The 17,877-nt window shown below is 36.1% G+C and overlaps 2 protein-coding genes across 4 annotated transcripts; both read left to right on the top strand.

Annotated features, from left to right (window-relative positions):
* Positions 1–326: 326 nt before the first annotated feature.
* plvapa (plasmalemma vesicle associated protein a) lies at positions 327–3,228 on the top strand. Its single transcript, XM_065276284.1, has 5 exons — positions 327–803; positions 1,208–1,277; positions 1,365–2,077; positions 2,250–2,682; positions 2,800–3,228. Exons 1-5 carry the CDS (start codon positions 417–419, stop codon positions 2,850–2,852), a joined length of 1,656 nt encoding a protein of 551 aa, XP_065132356.1. The 5' UTR covers positions 327–416; the 3' UTR covers positions 2,853–3,228.
* Positions 3,229–6,573: 3,345 nt separating this feature from the next.
* Positions 6,574–16,489, top strand: ano8a (anoctamin 8a). Of its 3 annotated transcripts, none has more exons than XM_065276276.1 (18): positions 6,574–6,918; positions 9,412–9,494; positions 9,653–9,763; positions 9,864–9,996; positions 10,108–10,246; positions 10,336–10,432; positions 10,795–10,911; positions 11,251–11,378; positions 11,505–11,666; positions 11,843–11,995; positions 12,615–12,741; positions 12,960–13,015; positions 13,131–13,205; positions 13,287–13,916; positions 14,522–14,713; positions 14,918–15,049; positions 15,149–15,259; positions 15,342–16,489. In XM_065276276.1, exons 3-18 carry the CDS (start codon positions 9,697–9,699, stop codon positions 15,981–15,983), a joined length of 2,961 nt encoding a protein of 986 aa, XP_065132348.1. In that variant the 5' UTR covers positions 6,574–6,918; positions 9,412–9,494; positions 9,653–9,696; the 3' UTR covers positions 15,984–16,489. The 3 variants fall into 3 exon arrangements, with proteins under 3 accessions (XP_065132348.1, XP_065132347.1, XP_065132346.1); XM_065276275.1 differs by having other exon boundaries at positions 9,412–9,546; XM_065276274.1 differs by lacking the exon at positions 9,412–9,494.
* Positions 16,490–17,877: the final 1,388 nt, after the last annotated feature.

The following is a 17,877-nucleotide window of genomic DNA, read 5'->3' as shown; positions in this document are numbered from 1 at the left end:
ACAACATGAAACAATGTGATATGTTACTATGTCCTATTAATGTCCTATTAATTCAAAACGACATTATGTCATATCCATAAGGATGGACCTGTTCAAAACAGCACGTAGTCAAACCAAAAACCATGTGATATGTCATGTGCCAACATGATGTGAAATAAAATGTCTTGGCAGGACATGTAAGGTACAGTTTAGGTTTGGACCACCCTGTCAGTGGTGCACAATGTTATTGTAACATCTGGACAACAACAATGACCACTGGGTGGACCAAAGCAACGTCATGCAATGGGAGGTGCAGGAAAACAATATAAGCTGGTAGCGTAAAGATCTTTAACTTCTTATTTCAGCTGTTTAAAGAGAACATATTTAGTGAAGGAGACAGGCTTGGGCTTAATTTATTAGGCCACATTTAAGCAGTTATGTACAACAGTAGTTATTCTAAAGCCAACTATGGCTTGACTGCCAAAAAGATGCACAGGTCAAAAGGCAAGAGCTGTGGTTACTACATGAAAATTGTCTTCTTTTTCTCCTCACTCATCCAGTCTTTGATCATTGCGAGTTTGGTGCTTTTCCTGGTGTACGGACAACCCGAGCACACTGTGGAGGAGAAGAGACTGCAAGAGCTGGACCAAAGTGTTGGCAAATTGACCATGGAAAACTACAATCTCCGTGAGAAGACAAAGAACCTAACAAAACATTTGAACATCACTCTTACTGCAAAAATAATCAATGACAAATCTCTGTTTGAATTAAGACGAATGGCAAATACTTCATCTGCGTTGATAAAGAACATGCAAATGAGAATGGTAAGAATCATTTTGTTGTTGTTGTTTTTGAGAAGGTTTAATACAAAAAGGATGCTCTAGTGACATTCACAGAGAAAGATGACTGCAAAGCAACTATTTGAAGAAATGTATTTTACGCCAAACATGTAACGTGTTGTCAATAGTTAATGTACATTAAATTGACATATTGCAATTGCATGATGTATGGTGCAATTGTAAATGGCAACTTCAATTAATCACATCTAAAGCAATGCTTCTCATCTGCATTCCTGGGGATTTGTAACATATCTGATTCAGAAAAGATATATAGACTAAACCAAGTGTGTCAGATAAAGGAGTGTAAATACAGTACCTTTTATGAAAGGCATTAAAATAGCTCACAATAGTCCTATTGAATGGGATTTCTCTGCATTCTGCATTTACAGGCTCAGTGTGAGATGGACAAACGAATACCTCGCCCATTACCTCCTCCTACATTTTGTCCCGATCCGAATGGTGAGATGGTTCTTATTTATACCTCTATAAAAACATCAATGTAATACATGTATAAATAACAGAGAAATAATACTATTTGTTTTCAAGAAAGCAACAGACAATTACGACTTCTGCTCCAGAAATCAGAGGATATGCTAAAGCTGGTCAAATCCAACTTTACCCAGAAGATGGACTATATGAGAATTGAATTAGAAAACTCCAACAAAGCCAAGGATCAGTTTCACTTAGAAACGATTGAACTCAGACGAAGCAAGGCTTATCTTCAAGAGGAGCTCGACTTGTATCAAAAGAAGTGCAAAGAGGATTTTGTCGCATCTTTACAAGGAATCCCCAATGTCACCAAAGAATTTCTCAAAAGAATCGATAACCTGTTTTCAAAGCACATTATTTTCCAGCTAACGTGCGACAAGCAAAAAATTCAGCTTGAAAACATCCGTGAAAACTGTAGCAGTCTGTCAAACGAAGTTGAGAACAAACTCCAGTCGTATCTGGATATAGTGGGGAACCAGTTCACCAGAATTAATGGTGAAAATGCCAAATATGCGACAGAGAACAAACGTTTCAGAGAAGATGCTGATTGGTGCAATCAGAATCGCAGTGCGATGGTTCGAGAGAATCGTAAGGTTCTGGAGCAGATTCAACTAAAACATGATCAAGATACCGAACGATTACTGACGGAGCGAAAGAAGTTGCAAGGAGATAACCAGTTGAAAGAAGAACTACTCTCCGTGAAAGAAAAGGATATTAAAATGCTTACCCTTAGTGTTGAGACTCTCAATAATTCACTTGCCAGCTGTAAGGTGAGATTCATATACCCTCTTAGAAAAAACTGTTGTATGAAAGCTGTTGCTGGGGTCCAGTTGAACCTTTTAAAAGGGTACTGGCCCACGACTTACTTTTCATTTTGTTAACAGTTTGTAATATAATTTTATGTTTTGTATTTTTTAAATATATTTATTTTGAACTTTTTAGACACCCATGAGACCTCCATTTGGTTCGAACTCCTTTGGCTCCACTGGTCAAGGATATCCCAATTTTGGTGCAGGATCAAGCACAAGATGGGGCAGTTCAGGAACGGGTGCAACCGGATCACTTGGTACATCTCAGGGTGGGCTAGGATCAAGTAGAACAGGGATAACCCAGACAGGGACAAGTGAATTGGGGGGATTTGGGACAGGATTAGCAGGATTTGGCAGTGCTGGATCAAGTGCAACTGCTACTGGCAATTTAGGATCAAGTGGATCGACCGGATTCAGTAGTGCTGGATCAAGTGCAGCTTGGGGGAGCAAACCAGTTGCACCAGGTGTTGGTTTTGGCCCAGCGGCATCAAACATTCCTGGATTTGGGGGAACTGTTGGAGGCGTAAGAACAGCAAGTGGAAGTGACAGCCAAATGTTAAGCCAAGGTAAACCGCAATAATGTCTAAAGTGTTGGTCTGCACTTTTTAGTGCATATATATTTATTTCACTCTTTTTTTATATATTAACGGTTCTGTGTATTATCTCTTGTGTTTGGTTTACAGCACAGATAAGTAACCACTTGAAGGAGCTGTATCGTTATTCAATGCAACCCTAAAGGAGTGAACAACATCCTGGCAGCATCTTTGTTTAAACCAGGATAATCTGACTGATTTATGAACTGTTGTGTAAACGTGATGATAATAATATCACAATGTACCCACCCTACAAGTCTGTAATGTTATTTACTAACTATTAACATGAATATTATTAATCATGTCTTGTGGGTAGAGATCATGTTTTTGTGTATTAAAATCATTTAAGCTTGTATATATTTTGTTTGATATTTATAGAAGAAAATAATATGATTATAAGACAAACTGAAAATATGTTTTCCTAAAATAGACCTATCATTGTTGTCATTGTCTTTTAGTGTAAAAAAGTATATGTCCTTTATAATGCTTTCATACCAAATAAAATTTAAATATACAATTTTTTGGCAATTTAATCATTTCTGAAAAATGTGATACAGGAAATAAGGGATGTTAGTGAAATTCTTGTAATTTTGTACGCCGGTAAATTGAGATGAAATCTAAAGTTAACTAAGAGAATATGTGGCAAATATAACCTGGATGGACAAACCCATCACATTTAGAGTGTACATCCAGTAGGCTATACAATATGTATACACCTTACATACATCTGCATTATGTAAGCATGTTAACATAACTTCAGATAACATGAAAATTATACTGAAAAAATAATTAAAGGAATTTATAAGGAAGTTGAAGTTCTTGGAACTATCAATGCAACACTTTAAAAATGGCTGGGTTATTTTTAACCCATAATTGGTAAATATTGGACAAAAAAAACATGCTCGGTTAAAAATGACCCAATGTTGGGTTGTTGTAATGCAACCATGGGTTATATTAACCAAGCAGTTTTGGTTAAAACAACCCAGCATTGGGTCCATTTTTAACCCAGCTGTGTGTTCTTTCCAATATTTACCCATTATGGCTTGAAAATAACCCAGCCATTTTTAGAGTGAATTTTCAATAGGTTCATCTCACATACGCTTAAAATAGCTCTGGCTAACCTGCAGGCCATTGTCATTGTTTTGCGTCAATGGGAAGCACTATTTAAAACAGAAGAACTGCTCTCCAACCGAAGCAAATGCATAGAAGTGTCAAGCTAAGCTATCACTCAAACATTGCACAGGAAGCTTAAATTAAGTTAAGGGTGTATATTATTGCATAGATGCAACATTTAGTCCCTTTGAGTATTGTTAAAAGAAAACCACGTACTGCAACTCACACGACTTGTGCATTATTTAAAACAATTAAATGGCTTCCCATGTCAACAAGTTTCCTGTCACCGAGAATGCCAAAAAGGTGGATCAGACAAAAGCATAACAGCGAGCAAAGACGTAGGGCGCCAATTAATATGTAGAGGCGTCACAGATGCCTGCTATCCAGCTTAAAGGATATCCTTTGTTTGACACAAGTGCTTTCCACTTAAGACATCAGATCTCCTGTTCTCAAAAAAGGGTAGACTGAGGACTTGTTGGCTCTGACGTGTCTGACGCTCGGACCTTGACCACAAGAAAGATCTTAGTAAAGATACAAGGCCATCTGCAGAAGACAAAGCAATTACTGTCGTATGTGGATGTGAAATGTTAAGTGCCAGGGGCTTTACTTTCTCTGAACTATATATACTGAACTATATATAAACTCTCTGCAGTTACTTTTTCTGATGTTTTTTCCTGATTATGAAATAGGGAAACCTTTTTTGGACAAAAAAGTCCAGATTCAATTATTCACTAGGACTTTTAATTTGTTTTTGTTTTAGCATGATCCACTTTAACGGCACTTTTTCTATGGGGCGGGGGTCTTTTAAAAACAAGCAAGGTGTACTGTATGTTGGGGTAAATATCAGGAAAGGCATTGCTGTTATTATTATTACCTCCTTCCTACCTAGGTCACAGAACTCATCACCTTTTGTCTCATGGATCTCACATTCCCAGGCCTAATTGCATTTCCTGCTGGCTTGGACCTTTTTGCCCACCATTCTGGTAAAAACATTAGAGCCCAAAACCTTGCTCTCGTTGACCTTTACAGATAGCCTTTTGCAGTGTATGTATTATGTAAGCTTTTGGAGTTATAAAAACAGCATGACAAAATAATGGATCATCGAAATGAGACCTTTAAAGGGGACATATCATGAAAATCGGACTTTTCCATGTTAAAGTGCTGTAACTGTGCTACTGTCAACCTAGAAAATGTGAAAAAGCACAACCCAGTAACTTGCATGTGAGCATGTGAGAAAATAGATAATTGAAATTTGGCTCCCCCTGTGATGTCAGAAGGGGATAATACTGCATCTTAATCTGCACTATCCAACCACGGCACTGCCATTTAGTGCAGAGATAAACTAATTTGCATTTAAAAGAACACACCCAAAACGGCACATTTTTGTTCACACCAACAAAGGGCCGATTTAAATATGTTATAATAAATTATCTATAGTGTATTTTAAACTAGAACTTCGCATATGTACTCTGGGGACACCAAAGATTTATTTGACATTGTAAGTCATCTTCAAGTCTTGTGAAATGTCCCCTTTAAAGAAATAGTTCATCAAAAAATGATCGGTTTGGTTACAAACGTTCCTTCTAATTTATTTATTCTTATACAGGTTTGTAACAACATGAGAGTGAGTAAATGATGACAGAATTTTTTTTTGTTGTTGAACTGTCCATTTAAATGGATATGAATAAAACATAGCAAGGAAGAAAAGGACAAATGGTTTTTTTGTGGCACACACTGATTTGATTGAAGCTTGTAGTGCAAAAAAATGCATAAATAAAACTCACCACTAGATGGCTTTTAGTACCAAACTACAAACAATTATTGCAAACGTCGCTCTTAAAAGTGCAGTCTATACTCTCAGAAGAAAAGGTACAAAAGTTTTCGTTGGGACGGTATGCTTTCCATAAACAAGGTCCCAATATGTGCCATTTTGAGGTACTATGCACTTGTTAGGTACGAATGTGTGTTTCAAAAGAGTACTTGCACAATGACAGCTTTTTACCTTTTTCTGTTTGTTTGCATGGTTTCATTAGAATGTCTGTCCTGAAATAGAGAAGGAAGATGTGCTATTTGTTTAATTATATATTTTCTATTCTTTTCTATTAGGGTTGTCAATAAATACTTAAAAACATGTTTTTTATTTTTTACAATTTATGTAGCCTAGCCTATTTTTTGTATAACAAATATATATAATTGACTGCACTTACAATCATTCTGGATGTATAAACTTGAAGAAAAACATTTCCTGAGTGAGTGAGATTGTAATTGTAATAAGGAAAACACACTAAAGATAGAAAGGAAATATAAATTATTCTGGAATGTATAGCAAGATAAACATCTCGAAGGCCCCCTGGGATCCAAGGAGCCCCATTTGAAAATCCCTTTTCTAATTAATCTTACTGTGTTTCGGTATTTCAGTTGTGTTTAATATGCAAGAATATGAGTATTTTACACAGCATTGTTTTTATTGAATGTTTGTAAACTAACAAGATAATTTAAAAGTCAAACAAAACAGCTGTATTTTTAAACAATTAGCCTTTTAAATGATAACGACAGTTTAAATATTCCCTTTATTAGTATTAAGCAAAAAGTACACAGCAACACAGTCGACTGTTTGTATATCGATATTGACTCATTAATGTTATTATCAACATTAAATCCAGCGTTCCTTTACACACTATTGGTTTTCCCACCGCCTGCGCGCATCTCTCTGATTGGTCAATTTCTGAACATTGATGAATTATGCACCTCGCGTTGCGTAATTTCACAGTCGACGTAAGATAGACTGCGCGTTCCTAACTGACAACACATTGATAATCATAACAGAGAAGTACAGCGAAATAACAACGCCAAACGTGTAATTGTTAGGAAACGCACTTTCGAGGAATGAGGAAATCATGGATGATCGATGTCAACGTGTAGTTGACGGCTTATTTTGAGGTCAATGGATGCTTTGCACCTGTTTGCATCAGAAGAAGAGTCTCGCGCCTGGAGAAGCAGGCAGCGCAGTTTCAGCACCAGCGCCATCAGAGCTGACGTATTCACAGAGCGGAGCAAAGCGAGTCTCGTACACAATAATGTCTTCAGCGGTATTAGGTGAGTGACACTCATCTATATCCGTCACATAGACCAGTGCATGTATGGTTATTCGTGTTATTCAAGTAAACAGAATGTGCCTGTTTGTATATCGCTGTGTTTTCGCTCTGTAAACCTACTTACTGTATGACACGATTCACAGCCTTGCTTTGGTACCAGAATATTTAATGTTGTCTATGTCCAGTAAACATTATTTTGGATTTGATATATAGGCTATAGCGTGTATAATGCACCCTTATTGCACTAAATGTTTATGTTTCTATGAAAATATTCTTCATTTAACATTTCCCTCATTATTTCATCAGAACATTTGCATCTTGCATTGATAACCCCATATGTTTCTTTAAGAAACTCTATAGCTACACAGTGTATGGTTAAGTTTATGCTCTTACAATCATGCTGGATGTATAAACTTGAAGAAAAACATTTCCTGAGTGAGTGAGATTGTAACTGTAATAAGGAAAACACACTAAAGATAGAAAGGGAATATAAATTATTCTGGAATGTACAGTATAGCCAGATAAACATCTCGAAGGCCCCCTGGGATCCAAGGAGCCCAATTTGAAAACCCCTTTTCTAATTAATCTTACTGTGTTTCGGTATTTCAGTTGTGTTTAATATGCAAGAATGAGTATTTTACACAGCATTGTTTTTATTGAATGTTTGTAAACTAACAATATAATTTAAAGTCAAACAGAACAGCTGTATTTTTAGGCATTGCTCTTTTAGGCATTTGTGTCATTGATAGAAGACAGGACTCATCGTTTGGGGTTCATAACTCACCCTAATGTCTTTCTTTGTTTTTTAAGAACTCAAATGCAGATTTTTAAAAGAGTTTACTGTCTTTAAGTGCACAGTTGCTCAGTGACTGAACTGTTGTTAATGCGGTAGGATGCTTACTTTAAAATAAAGTGTAACAACTGAAACAAAAAGATAACCACAACAAAGTAGAGAAGTAAATGAAACTTAAAATATGATATGTTAATTTAATACTTCTGGGTCACTTTGAAGCCTAAAGGTTTTTTTGGTTACTATGGGAGTGGATGGGGACTGAGGTGGTCACACTACCATAACACTACCATAGTAGTCAAAACAACACAAACAACACTGTTCTTTAAAAAAAATCAGTGTTTGGGGTTTGAAGAACAGCGAAAGACATTAGCGGTTTAAGCAACATGAGGATGAGTAAATAATGACAAAGTTGACATTTTTGGGTGAACTATCCCTTTAAAGTCGCCATGCAATGGAAGTAGCGTTTGTCTAATTTTAAGCTTATTGTCCCCGTCCTGATGTATATCTGAGTGAAACGGCTTCTTAAATAAAAAAAGGTAGGGCTGTACTTGAATTCGTCCATCGAGAACTGATTGGATTGTTTGTAGTTGGGTCATGTTGCTATTTGCTAATCGCTGCGATCTTTTCCTGCCTGGTTGCCAGTAACTTACTGTAGATTATACATTTATGTTATTTACTGGCAACATTCTGTTCAAAGTTAAATGAATATGAAATATTTTCAGTCTTTTTTCTTCTACAGTAAGTTACTGGCAACCAGCTGCATAATTACAGCTAGTGTAAAATGTGTACTATATAATGTATACAATGTTAACTACAGATTGGATGCCGAACCTCCCATCAAAGAGCGGTAATCTGTGATCGCTGTCTTCCCTTGCCTTTGGGAGACCAAAACATTTGTTATTGTCGTTCAAGAGTTCAGTTTAGCAACTAGTCAGACCATTAAACAAAATAGACCGAATGTAAGTTCCGCTCAGACACGTAATTGCGTCACCGCACGTGTGCCTGATGAAACCGTCTATATGCAAATAAAAAATTCATTATATCCCTTAATAGTCTAATGGCCTGCATATCATGCAATTATAACTAAATATTAGATTATAATTAAGACTTGGTTTCCTTTCAATAGGACCGATAAGCAACTTCTTTAATTCTTTTAATCTACATGTGACTTTTGAGTAATTAGATTGTGTATTAGTATTGTGGATTGATGACTTGCTATGACTTTTTTATTCTTTAACAAACAAGGCTGCTGGAGCAAATAATGTTCGATCTTTAAACTGCTTGACTTCTCATTCTCTTAACATGTAACATAACCGACACCTAAAAAGAGCACATTTTGTAACACTGTGGTCACAAATTTGCAAACATTTTTACACAAGAAGTCAGTTTTTTTTCATGCCTTTTTCATGGGTTTATATCAACATCAGTTGTTGTTGTATGGATTGGCTTCTTAGCAATAGGCTCCACAATGGCACATTCAACACACTGCCAGAATGCTTCTTATTTTATTACATTTCTATTTCAGTGGTTGAGCAATAGGCTGTGATTTGTTTATATACTTTGTGTAAATGAAAAGTGGGCTCGGTTTGGTTTGACCTGATTAGGATGATAGCACAAATATAAACCTGAAATGGTTTGTTGTGGTGTGTGCAGATGTTTGAGTGGTCACATTATTTACATATACATTTATTCCCTTTGCAGGTGCTTTTATCCAAAACAACTTGTATGCAAAGCAAGGAAGATTAAAAGCAGTTTGACATAATCATCAAGTTACAACATTCACAGTATTTTTGTTTACTATCAGTCAGCCACTCATTGATACTGTTTTGTTTTTTGGTTGGTGCTTAATCATTTTCATGAATTTTACATTAATTTAAATGTAATGATGCATATTTTACGCTAATGTATGATTAGCAATTTTCCTGTCCCCTTTCAACCACAGAGAAATTGCTCAGAGGCCGTCTCTTTCATGCCAGGCAGTACTTTATGAGGCATAAATCTAGTATCACAATGGCACCCGTTGAAAACTGTGATGTCCTTATTACATTACCAGGTGCAGATTTTATATAATAATATATGTATTGCTGTTACCATGTAAAATGTGAATGTTATTTTATGTTTCATTTACTGATGTTTCATCATCTATTCTACAGACACCACAGATGACCATACGCTGTTATGGTTACTTAACCAAATCCGTCTGGGGATTCCACAAATCACCATTCAGATTCGGCAACATAAATACACTCAAAACTATGCATTCTTCATTACCTCAAACTTTGACAAGTAAGAGCTGGTAGAAAATGTACTTTAATATCCCCTACAAACCCTGACCTTGTCAGATGGTCATTACGTCCTCAAAAATACAACAGAATTTTATTTCCCTTTTCTTTGAAGCTTGTTGCGTGGAGCTGAGCAGATGGGCATGCAAAAGGCCGTGAAGCAGCGCTATGGAGGCGGCACTCGCAGGTTTTCATGTGAGGAGGATGACATCTATGAGAACATCGAAAGTGAGCTGTGTTTCTTCACATCACAGGTCTGTCTACCATCAATGCTGTCTTCCCGCATGGCATCTCATCATTACCTGTTTGATGTTATAAAGGTTTCTCTCTGTGATGTTTTTAGGAGCGTCAGAGTATTTTAAGATACTGGCTGGACAATCTGAGAGCCAAACAGGGCGAAGCTCTTCATAATATTCACTTTCTGGAGGGCCAACCAATCAGTACATATTCAACATATATTTGTTTAACATATCTTTTCAATTTCGGATACAGTGCATTCAGACCTATTAAGTTTACAGACCTTTAAAGTGAAGTATATGTTGCGTAATACCCGAAAAGAAAAATTTTCCTATACTGACTACTAAATAGGGTCTGAATACTTATGTAAATGTGATTTTCCAGTTTTTCCTTTGTCTTTATGAGGAATAAATTATTTAAATGATCGTAGTTTCAGGCTGCAACATAGCAAAATTGAAAAAAAGTCAAGTGGGTCTGAAAGCTTGAATGCACTGTAGCTTATGGGTAGAAATGCTTATATTTGAAGTCTGATTGAACGCTTGTGTGTGTTTGTGCGTCCTTTCAGTACCGGAGCTCATAGCAAGGCGTGTAATTCTTCAAATGTTTCCCATTCATGAGCAGAGAATTTTGAACCAGCTGATGACGTCTTGGGTTCAGGCTGTCTGCGAGAAACAACCCCTAGGTGAGAAAGTTTCACCGACATGTACCAAACTTATACGATGGCCGGTGCTTGTAATCGGATTCCTCTGAGGCTCTTCCTTTAGCAAACAATGGTCTGTGTATCTAGTTTCTTTCTTTTGTGTTGACTGAGAGGCACTAACAAATATTACATTCTGCAATATGACTTCAGAAAACAAAGCACAAGACACCGCATATTTCATTATGCAAATGTGTCACATTTTCATTCCACTGGTTGTATTTCTTTTCTTCCAAAGCTAATTTCTTTGGAAAGACGAGACTTTCCAAACTCATTTAAAAAAGCAGATTAGGCCTGATGGCTTTGTTTTTCTGCTCCTGACAGATGACGTCTGTGATTATTATGGGGTGAAAATTGGAATGTATTTTGCATGGTTGGGATTTTACACCAACTCTATGCTGTACCCAGCAGTGATTGGCTTTCTGCTTTGGATGTTTGCTGAGTCCGATCAGGCAGGTTTTCTTCTTGATATCACAGGACTACACCTTCAGAATGGAAATATAAATAGTACAAAACAGTACATGTTCTTTATTTAGCTTTGACACGTGGTTTTTATCACTGAGCTTATTTAAATGCAGACAAGTCAGGATATCTGCTGTGTGGTATTTGCCCTTTTCAATGTGGTGTGGGCAACGCTGTTCCTGGAGAGATGGAAGCGTCGGGAAGCAGAACTGGCATATAAGTGGGGAACACTGGACACCCCTGCAGAGTCACTAGAGGAGCCCCGTCCACAGTTTCGGGTACAATGACGTCATTTTTCCATTTTCTTATGTCAGTAGTAGCATAGATACATAAATAATACTCATTATATCAGTTATATTATTCATTACATTTAATAAATATATATAGGCTTCTTATTAAATTGTGTACTGCCATACAATCAGCAATGTTTTACTTCTTTTGCAACACATATCAGGGAGTTAAACGTCGCAGTCCAGTGACGGGATGTGAAGAGTTTTTCTATCCACCCTGGAAGAGGACAATGTTTTGCTGGTTAGTCAGCTTTCCCGTCTGCATCCTCTGTCTCTGCTTCGTATGCTTGCTCATGTTTATCTGCCTGGAGCTTCAAGTAAGTAACAGATTACTATGGTTTTTATACTTAAAACATAAATGTTTTTACACATACAGTACTGTGCAAAAGTTTTAGGCGACCATGCCAGAATTAGATTTATTATTTTTGCAATGTTATAGTGGTCATGTATAATTGTTTCTCTTTAATAGAATAAATCCAGAAAATACAGGAAATGTGTTTATAGTATTAAAACTGTATAAAAATAAAAAACTGAAGTGTCAACTTTTTAGGGTAAACTCCCCATCCACTTGAGCAATAGCAGGTAACTGCAGGATCTCTTGAACCTAAATAAAATTAAATCCTAATTTTAAAAAATGTTACTTCTTTTTACTTCATTCTCAAAAATGCTCAAGATGTGTTTAGTACCAAGAGAGGTCACACTAAACACAGATGATACCTAAAGAAGACATTTAGTCCTGAAAATTATTTTTTTTATTTTTTGTGCATATTTCCTGTATTTTCTGTTTGTATTTTAATCAAATAGATTGAAAAATAAATATGGATGGACATTAAAACTTCTAAAACAACAAGTCTGGTGGTGGTGGCCTAAAACTTTTGCACAGTACTGTATTTAGGATTCATGACCTTTGTCTGTAATATTTTGCATCTTTTGCAGGAATTTGTCATGGAAACAAAAGAGTTGCCAAGCATATGTAGATTTATTCCTAAACTTCTTCTGGCTATAACTGTTACTGTATGTGACGAAGTGTACAAGAAAATAGCTCTTTGGCTCAATGATATGGGTAAGATTTAATTCAGCATCTGTATATGCTGTTAAGTGCAAAGTGATCCAGTATGAAGGCCATTTTTAACCTAACACAAAAAAGTCAGGGAATGTTTTAAGGTAAACATCATGTAAATAAGCAACAAAATATCTTTCATATTTCATCACTTTTTTTTAGCAATTGTTTCTTTTTATATCCTCAATGACACCTGTGTGTTCATTTTTCAATTTAAATAGAAAATTACAGACTTCAGAGCACTTACGATAACAATCTCATCCTGAAGACTGTTTTTGTAAGTTTTATTTGATTATCTACACACATTTTATATCTCCATATCAAAACTGTATATCTTCACAAGTGATAAAGTGTTGTTTTTGTCAGTAATGCTGTGTACTTTATTTTTTAAGTTTCAGTTCATAAATTCTTACCTCAGCCTTTTCTACATCGGATTTTATCTGAAAGATATGGAGCGGCTGAAAGAGGTAATAAACAACACGGCAGAATAATATACAGTTCGTAAAGTCCTACAAAGAAGAGAAATGACGACTCATCTTTATTTACAGATGCTGGCTACACTGCTGATATTCAGACAAATTCTGCAAAATATAAAAGAAGTGTTACAGCCCTATCTCTATGAGCACCATAAATTGGGAGCTCTCAGGACGTTATGGGACTTAATTCATACCATGTTGCTGAACTACAGTCATTTAATTGTGCAAAGGATACGATTGACTTGCCAAGGCCGACCAGATGAAAATAAATTTGGCACGTCTCCAGAGAAGAGAGAGAGAAAGAGTTTAATTGCCAGCTACAGAGTTCCCAAAACAGAGGAAGGGGACGATGATGCTTGTCTAAAGCAAAGAAAGGTCAGTTTCACGGAAAAGGTGGAATACAAAGATAGGATCGTGGAATCACCAACCAAAGAGAGCTTACAGGACGATGGCAGTCCTACGCTTGTGGAGAAAGGAATGGATCCATCCTATATATTTGATATGTGTGACGATGATGATGTTATTGATAAGAAATTGGATGACTTCATGAGTAATCCACAAGGGCTTCAGAGAAGAAAGATCAGATCTACTGGAGACAATGGCAATGTGGAAAAGAAAATGTCTTGGATGGACCCTCCAGAGAAGACTGAGCCTACTGTTTTGACCCAAACAGAGATTGAAAGTTGCATGTTAACTTATGAGGTTTGTACTTCTCCACCAAACTCAGACCATGAGATCAATAATCTGATGTTATTGGTAATACTTTGATTATATAAGGTTGCTAAACACTTTTAGACTTGGCAAATGGCTCCTTGCACTTAAAGTATAGCAATAGTGGTCTCCAAAGACAATCTTAAAGGGATAGGTCACCCCAAAATGGAAATGCTGTCAGAATTTTCTCATCGTCATGTTGTTCTAAACCTGTATGAGTTTATTTTTTTCTGATGAACACAAAAGAAGAAATTTTGAGAAATGATATTAAGCACACAGCTAATTGTAACCATTGACTTCCATAGTAGGATAAACAAATATGATGGAAATCAATGGGTACTGTCAACTGTTTGCTTACCATCATTTATCAAAATATCTTCTTTTGTGTTCATGAGAAAAACAAATTCATACAGGTTTATAATAATAAAAGAAAATAATGACAGAAATTTCCTTTTTGGGTGAACTATCCCTTTAACCAACATCTTCTAATACATGATCTGGGATATTTGCTATATGACACCATTTGCAGTTGGATGCATTGCAGATTTACAAATGATACCAAAGAGAAGAACTGGTTCTTTTGTTTTGATCTGCAGGATACTCTACAGGATTATCAAGAGATGTTCATACAGTTTGGCTACGTGGTGCTCTTCTCCTCTGCATTTCCCTTAGCAGCCATGTGTGCCCTCATAAACAATATTATAGAGATCCGTAGTGATGCCTTAAAACTTTGCTCAGGCCTCCAAAGACCCTTTGGTCAAAGGGTAGAGAACATTGGACAATGGCAGGTCAGGTGATCTTATCAGATATGAATTACTTATTAAAGAGCTCAAATGCAAAATTTTGTAAATCCGAAATGTCGTCTTGTAATTTAGCATTTTTTATCAGTCAACTAAGCGGTATTTCTGAATAGCCTGAGGCCGGGATTAAGCTGTTTTATATATAACTTGTTGCTGTATGTTCTGTTTTCTTTGTCCTTAAAATCTGAACAGACCGCAATGGAGGCTATGGGTCTGATTGCAATAATTGTGAACTGTTACCTTATTGGCCAATGTGGACAGCTACAACGACTCTTCCCCTGGTTGAGCCCTGAGATGGCCATTGTCTCTGTTGTATTACTAGAGGTAAACGGAAACAGGAAAAACATATTACTGCAAGTTAAAAGATGTCTGAATGTTACATTATTAATAAAGTGCATTCAATTTACCGTTACCCTTTCACAGCACTTTGCAATTTTACTCAAATACATAATTCATATTGCAATCCCTGATATTCCAAACTGGGTGGAAGATGAGATGGCCAAGCTTGAATACCAACGGAGGGAAGCCCTCAAGGTAGCACACCAGGCAACACAGTGCACGTTTAGCATGAGCAAACAATATTTAAATAATTATGTTTATCATTGTCATTTGCCAGAAACATGAACGTCTGGCTCAGCAGCACCAGCAGCAGCAACGGAGGAAGACAGAAGCAGAAGAAGAGCATCAAAAATTGGCAGAGGAACTGGCACGACAAGAGAGCGAGCAAGACAAGTCAGATCCTGGTGAGGGTGAAGATCATCACCACCACCACCATGATAAAAGTACAGGGGGAAAATTCATCACTGGAGAAAAGCTCAAGAGACCCAGTTCTCTTTTAGGCAACAATAATGTGATGAAACTTAAACAGATAATCCCGCTTCAGGGTAAATTCACTTCTACCACTTCTCCCACTAGTGGGGAGGCCAAACTTCCAGGTTTTCTTAAGTTCCTCAAATCTCAAGAGGTGAAAAAAGAAGCAGCTACAGCAGTTGTGTTAGCACCTGCACATGGGAACCATGAAAAATCGCAGTCTCCCAGCAAATCATTCAACCCGGGCAAACGCTTCAACTTTGGAAAAGACAATTTGTGTACCGGTGCTGGTTCTGATCAGCAACCTAAAGCAGATGATATTTCTAGGGCCAGTAATGCACAACACATAAATCCTGACCAAACCACTTCTTCAGAAGAGCTGCCATCTTCTGATACTGAAATGGGTGAGAATACAGACTCTGGTAGTAATCCTTTAAAAAAACTATGAATGGTGATACTCAGTATATACAATATTGAATGTGATACATAACATTTGCTTGAATGTAATAAAAATACCCACGCAGTGATGTAGCTGCATGTCAAAAGATGAATCATTTATATTAATCTGAGATCTTCATATGCTTCATATCTCACTGAAGGAGGCATGCATCAGCCCCTGCATGTTAATTTACTTGGGCATAAGAAAGTACGTTCGAATGATCACTGTAATCAGAAAATTTTTAGATTTTCTATTTTTCTACACATTATTTTTTATTACAAAAAACGTTTAAATGTGACATCTTTAAATACTGCATTGTCTTTGCTGATTTTGAGTGAGTCCATAATGCAATAAAATAAGGAAATACTGTGAAAATAATATATAAGGTGCATCACAGCCAGTGCACACAGATTACTCCACAGCCCATTTTGTACTGCTGCTTCCGCAATAATATATGCACATCAAATTGCTTTAAAACTGCACTAAACTGTGGAAATAAAATACAATAACTAATATTTTGAAAAATGTCGTTTTTTATTTTATTTAGATTCTCATAAATTGTGACTTGTTGGCCAAATGAATGACTTCATTATTTTGTGTATGCCCATCAGATGCTGTAGCTAATATTTGTATGTGTTGTTAAACCTCTAATGTATGTATGTAATCAATCTCTGATAACTGGAGTCTTTCCAGATAAAATGTTGGCAAAGTTGATACAATTATATAAGGCTGTTGACAAACATACACTTTCAAACTACAGAACTGTTTCACTGCTCTCCCAATTCTCAAAAATATTAGAAAAATTATTCTCTACAAGGCTCGAAAACTTCATTACTAAACATAATATATTGTGTGATCAACACTATGGTTTCAGTGCTAATAGGACAACTTCACATGCACTTATTCAATTTGTAGAAGAAATATCAACAGCAATAGAAAAACTAAATATGCAGTGGGGTTATTCTTGGATCTTAAGAAGGCATTTGATACAGTGGACAATAATTTATTGATTATGAAGTTATACAAATATGGAATTAGGGGGACTGCACTTTCTTGGTTAAAAAGTTACTTACATAATTGACAACAATATGTTTAACTGCAAAATTAGAAATCAAAGTTAAAGAAAATTACTTGTGGGGTCCCCCAGGGGTCAGTGTTGGGACCATTGCTGTTTAACTTGTATATAAATGATGTATGGGAAGTGTAAAAAAATTAAAACCATTCTATTTGCTAATGACACTAATTTCATCTGTTCCAGGGAAAATTTGGAACAACTCTTGGATACAGTGGAAAATGAATTAACAAAGTTAAGTTGGTTTGACGTGAATAAATTAACTTTGAATTTAAGTAAAACAAAATGTATAATTATTTGTAATCGTGCAATAACTTTACACAAAAAACTTATAATTGACATAAGTTAAATAATTTTAATTTCTGGGAGTAATATTATATTCACTATATTAAGGCTAAAATATCCAAATCAATTGCCATATTGTATAAAACCAATTACCTATTAAATCAACGCTTGTTGTATACATTATATTGTTCCTTTATAATGCCATACATTACTTACTGTTTGGAAGTGTGGGAGAACCCTTACAAAACGAAGATTGAACCTGTTTTTATTCTTCAAAAGAGAGCCTTAAGACTTGTAAATAAAATCACTTTCCACTTTTTATCAAAAAGCACAAAAATTCAGAGATATTGTTCATTTTAAAACTGCACCAATTATGTACAAAGTTAATAATCAACAGCTATAGAACAGTATCCTAGTGCGGTTTTAAATGCGAGAGAGAGAGCAAGCATAACTTAAGAGGAGCGTTTGTATTTTAAAAGAAACACATAAGAACAAATGTCAAATATCACTGCTTTACAACTAAAGGAGTTAATGTATTGAATAGCT

This window comes from Paramisgurnus dabryanus, chromosome 6, assembly GCF_030506205.2.
Source record: "Paramisgurnus dabryanus chromosome 6, PD_genome_1.1, whole genome shotgun sequence".
Lineage (NCBI taxonomy): Eukaryota > Metazoa > Chordata > Actinopteri > Cypriniformes > Cobitidae > Paramisgurnus > Paramisgurnus dabryanus.
The sequence above is the reverse complement of the archived record's forward strand: the minus strand, read 5'-3'. Positions and strand labels throughout refer to the sequence as shown.

What these genes read in the sequence shown, in the direction of transcription:
- plvapa (XM_065276284.1), top strand. Translation starts at nt 417, where the DNA reads ATGTACAACAGTAGTTATTCTAAAGCCAACTATGGCTTGACTGCCAAA. An exon ending in ATTTTGTCCCGATCCGAATG is followed by an intron (nt 1,278 to 1,364) that starts GTGAGATGGTTC and finishes TTTGTTTTCAAG; the next exon opens with AAAGCAACAGACAATTACGA. An exon ending in ATTCACTTGCCAGCTGTAAG is followed by an intron (nt 2,078 to 2,249) that starts GTGAGATTCATA and finishes TGAACTTTTTAG; the next exon opens with ACACCCATGAGACCTCCATT.
- ano8a (XM_065276274.1), top strand. Translation starts at nt 6,771, where the DNA reads ATGCTTTGCACCTGTTTGCATCAGAAGAAGAGTCTCGCGCCTGGAGAA. An exon ending in TGTTTGCTGAGTCCGATCAG is followed by an intron (nt 11,379 to 11,504) that starts GCAGGTTTTCTT and finishes ATTTAAATGCAG; the next exon opens with ACAAGTCAGGATATCTGCTG. An exon ending in TCTTTGGCTCAATGATATGG is followed by an intron (nt 12,742 to 12,959) that starts GTAAGATTTAAT and finishes CAATTTAAATAG; the next exon opens with AAAATTACAGACTTCAGAGC.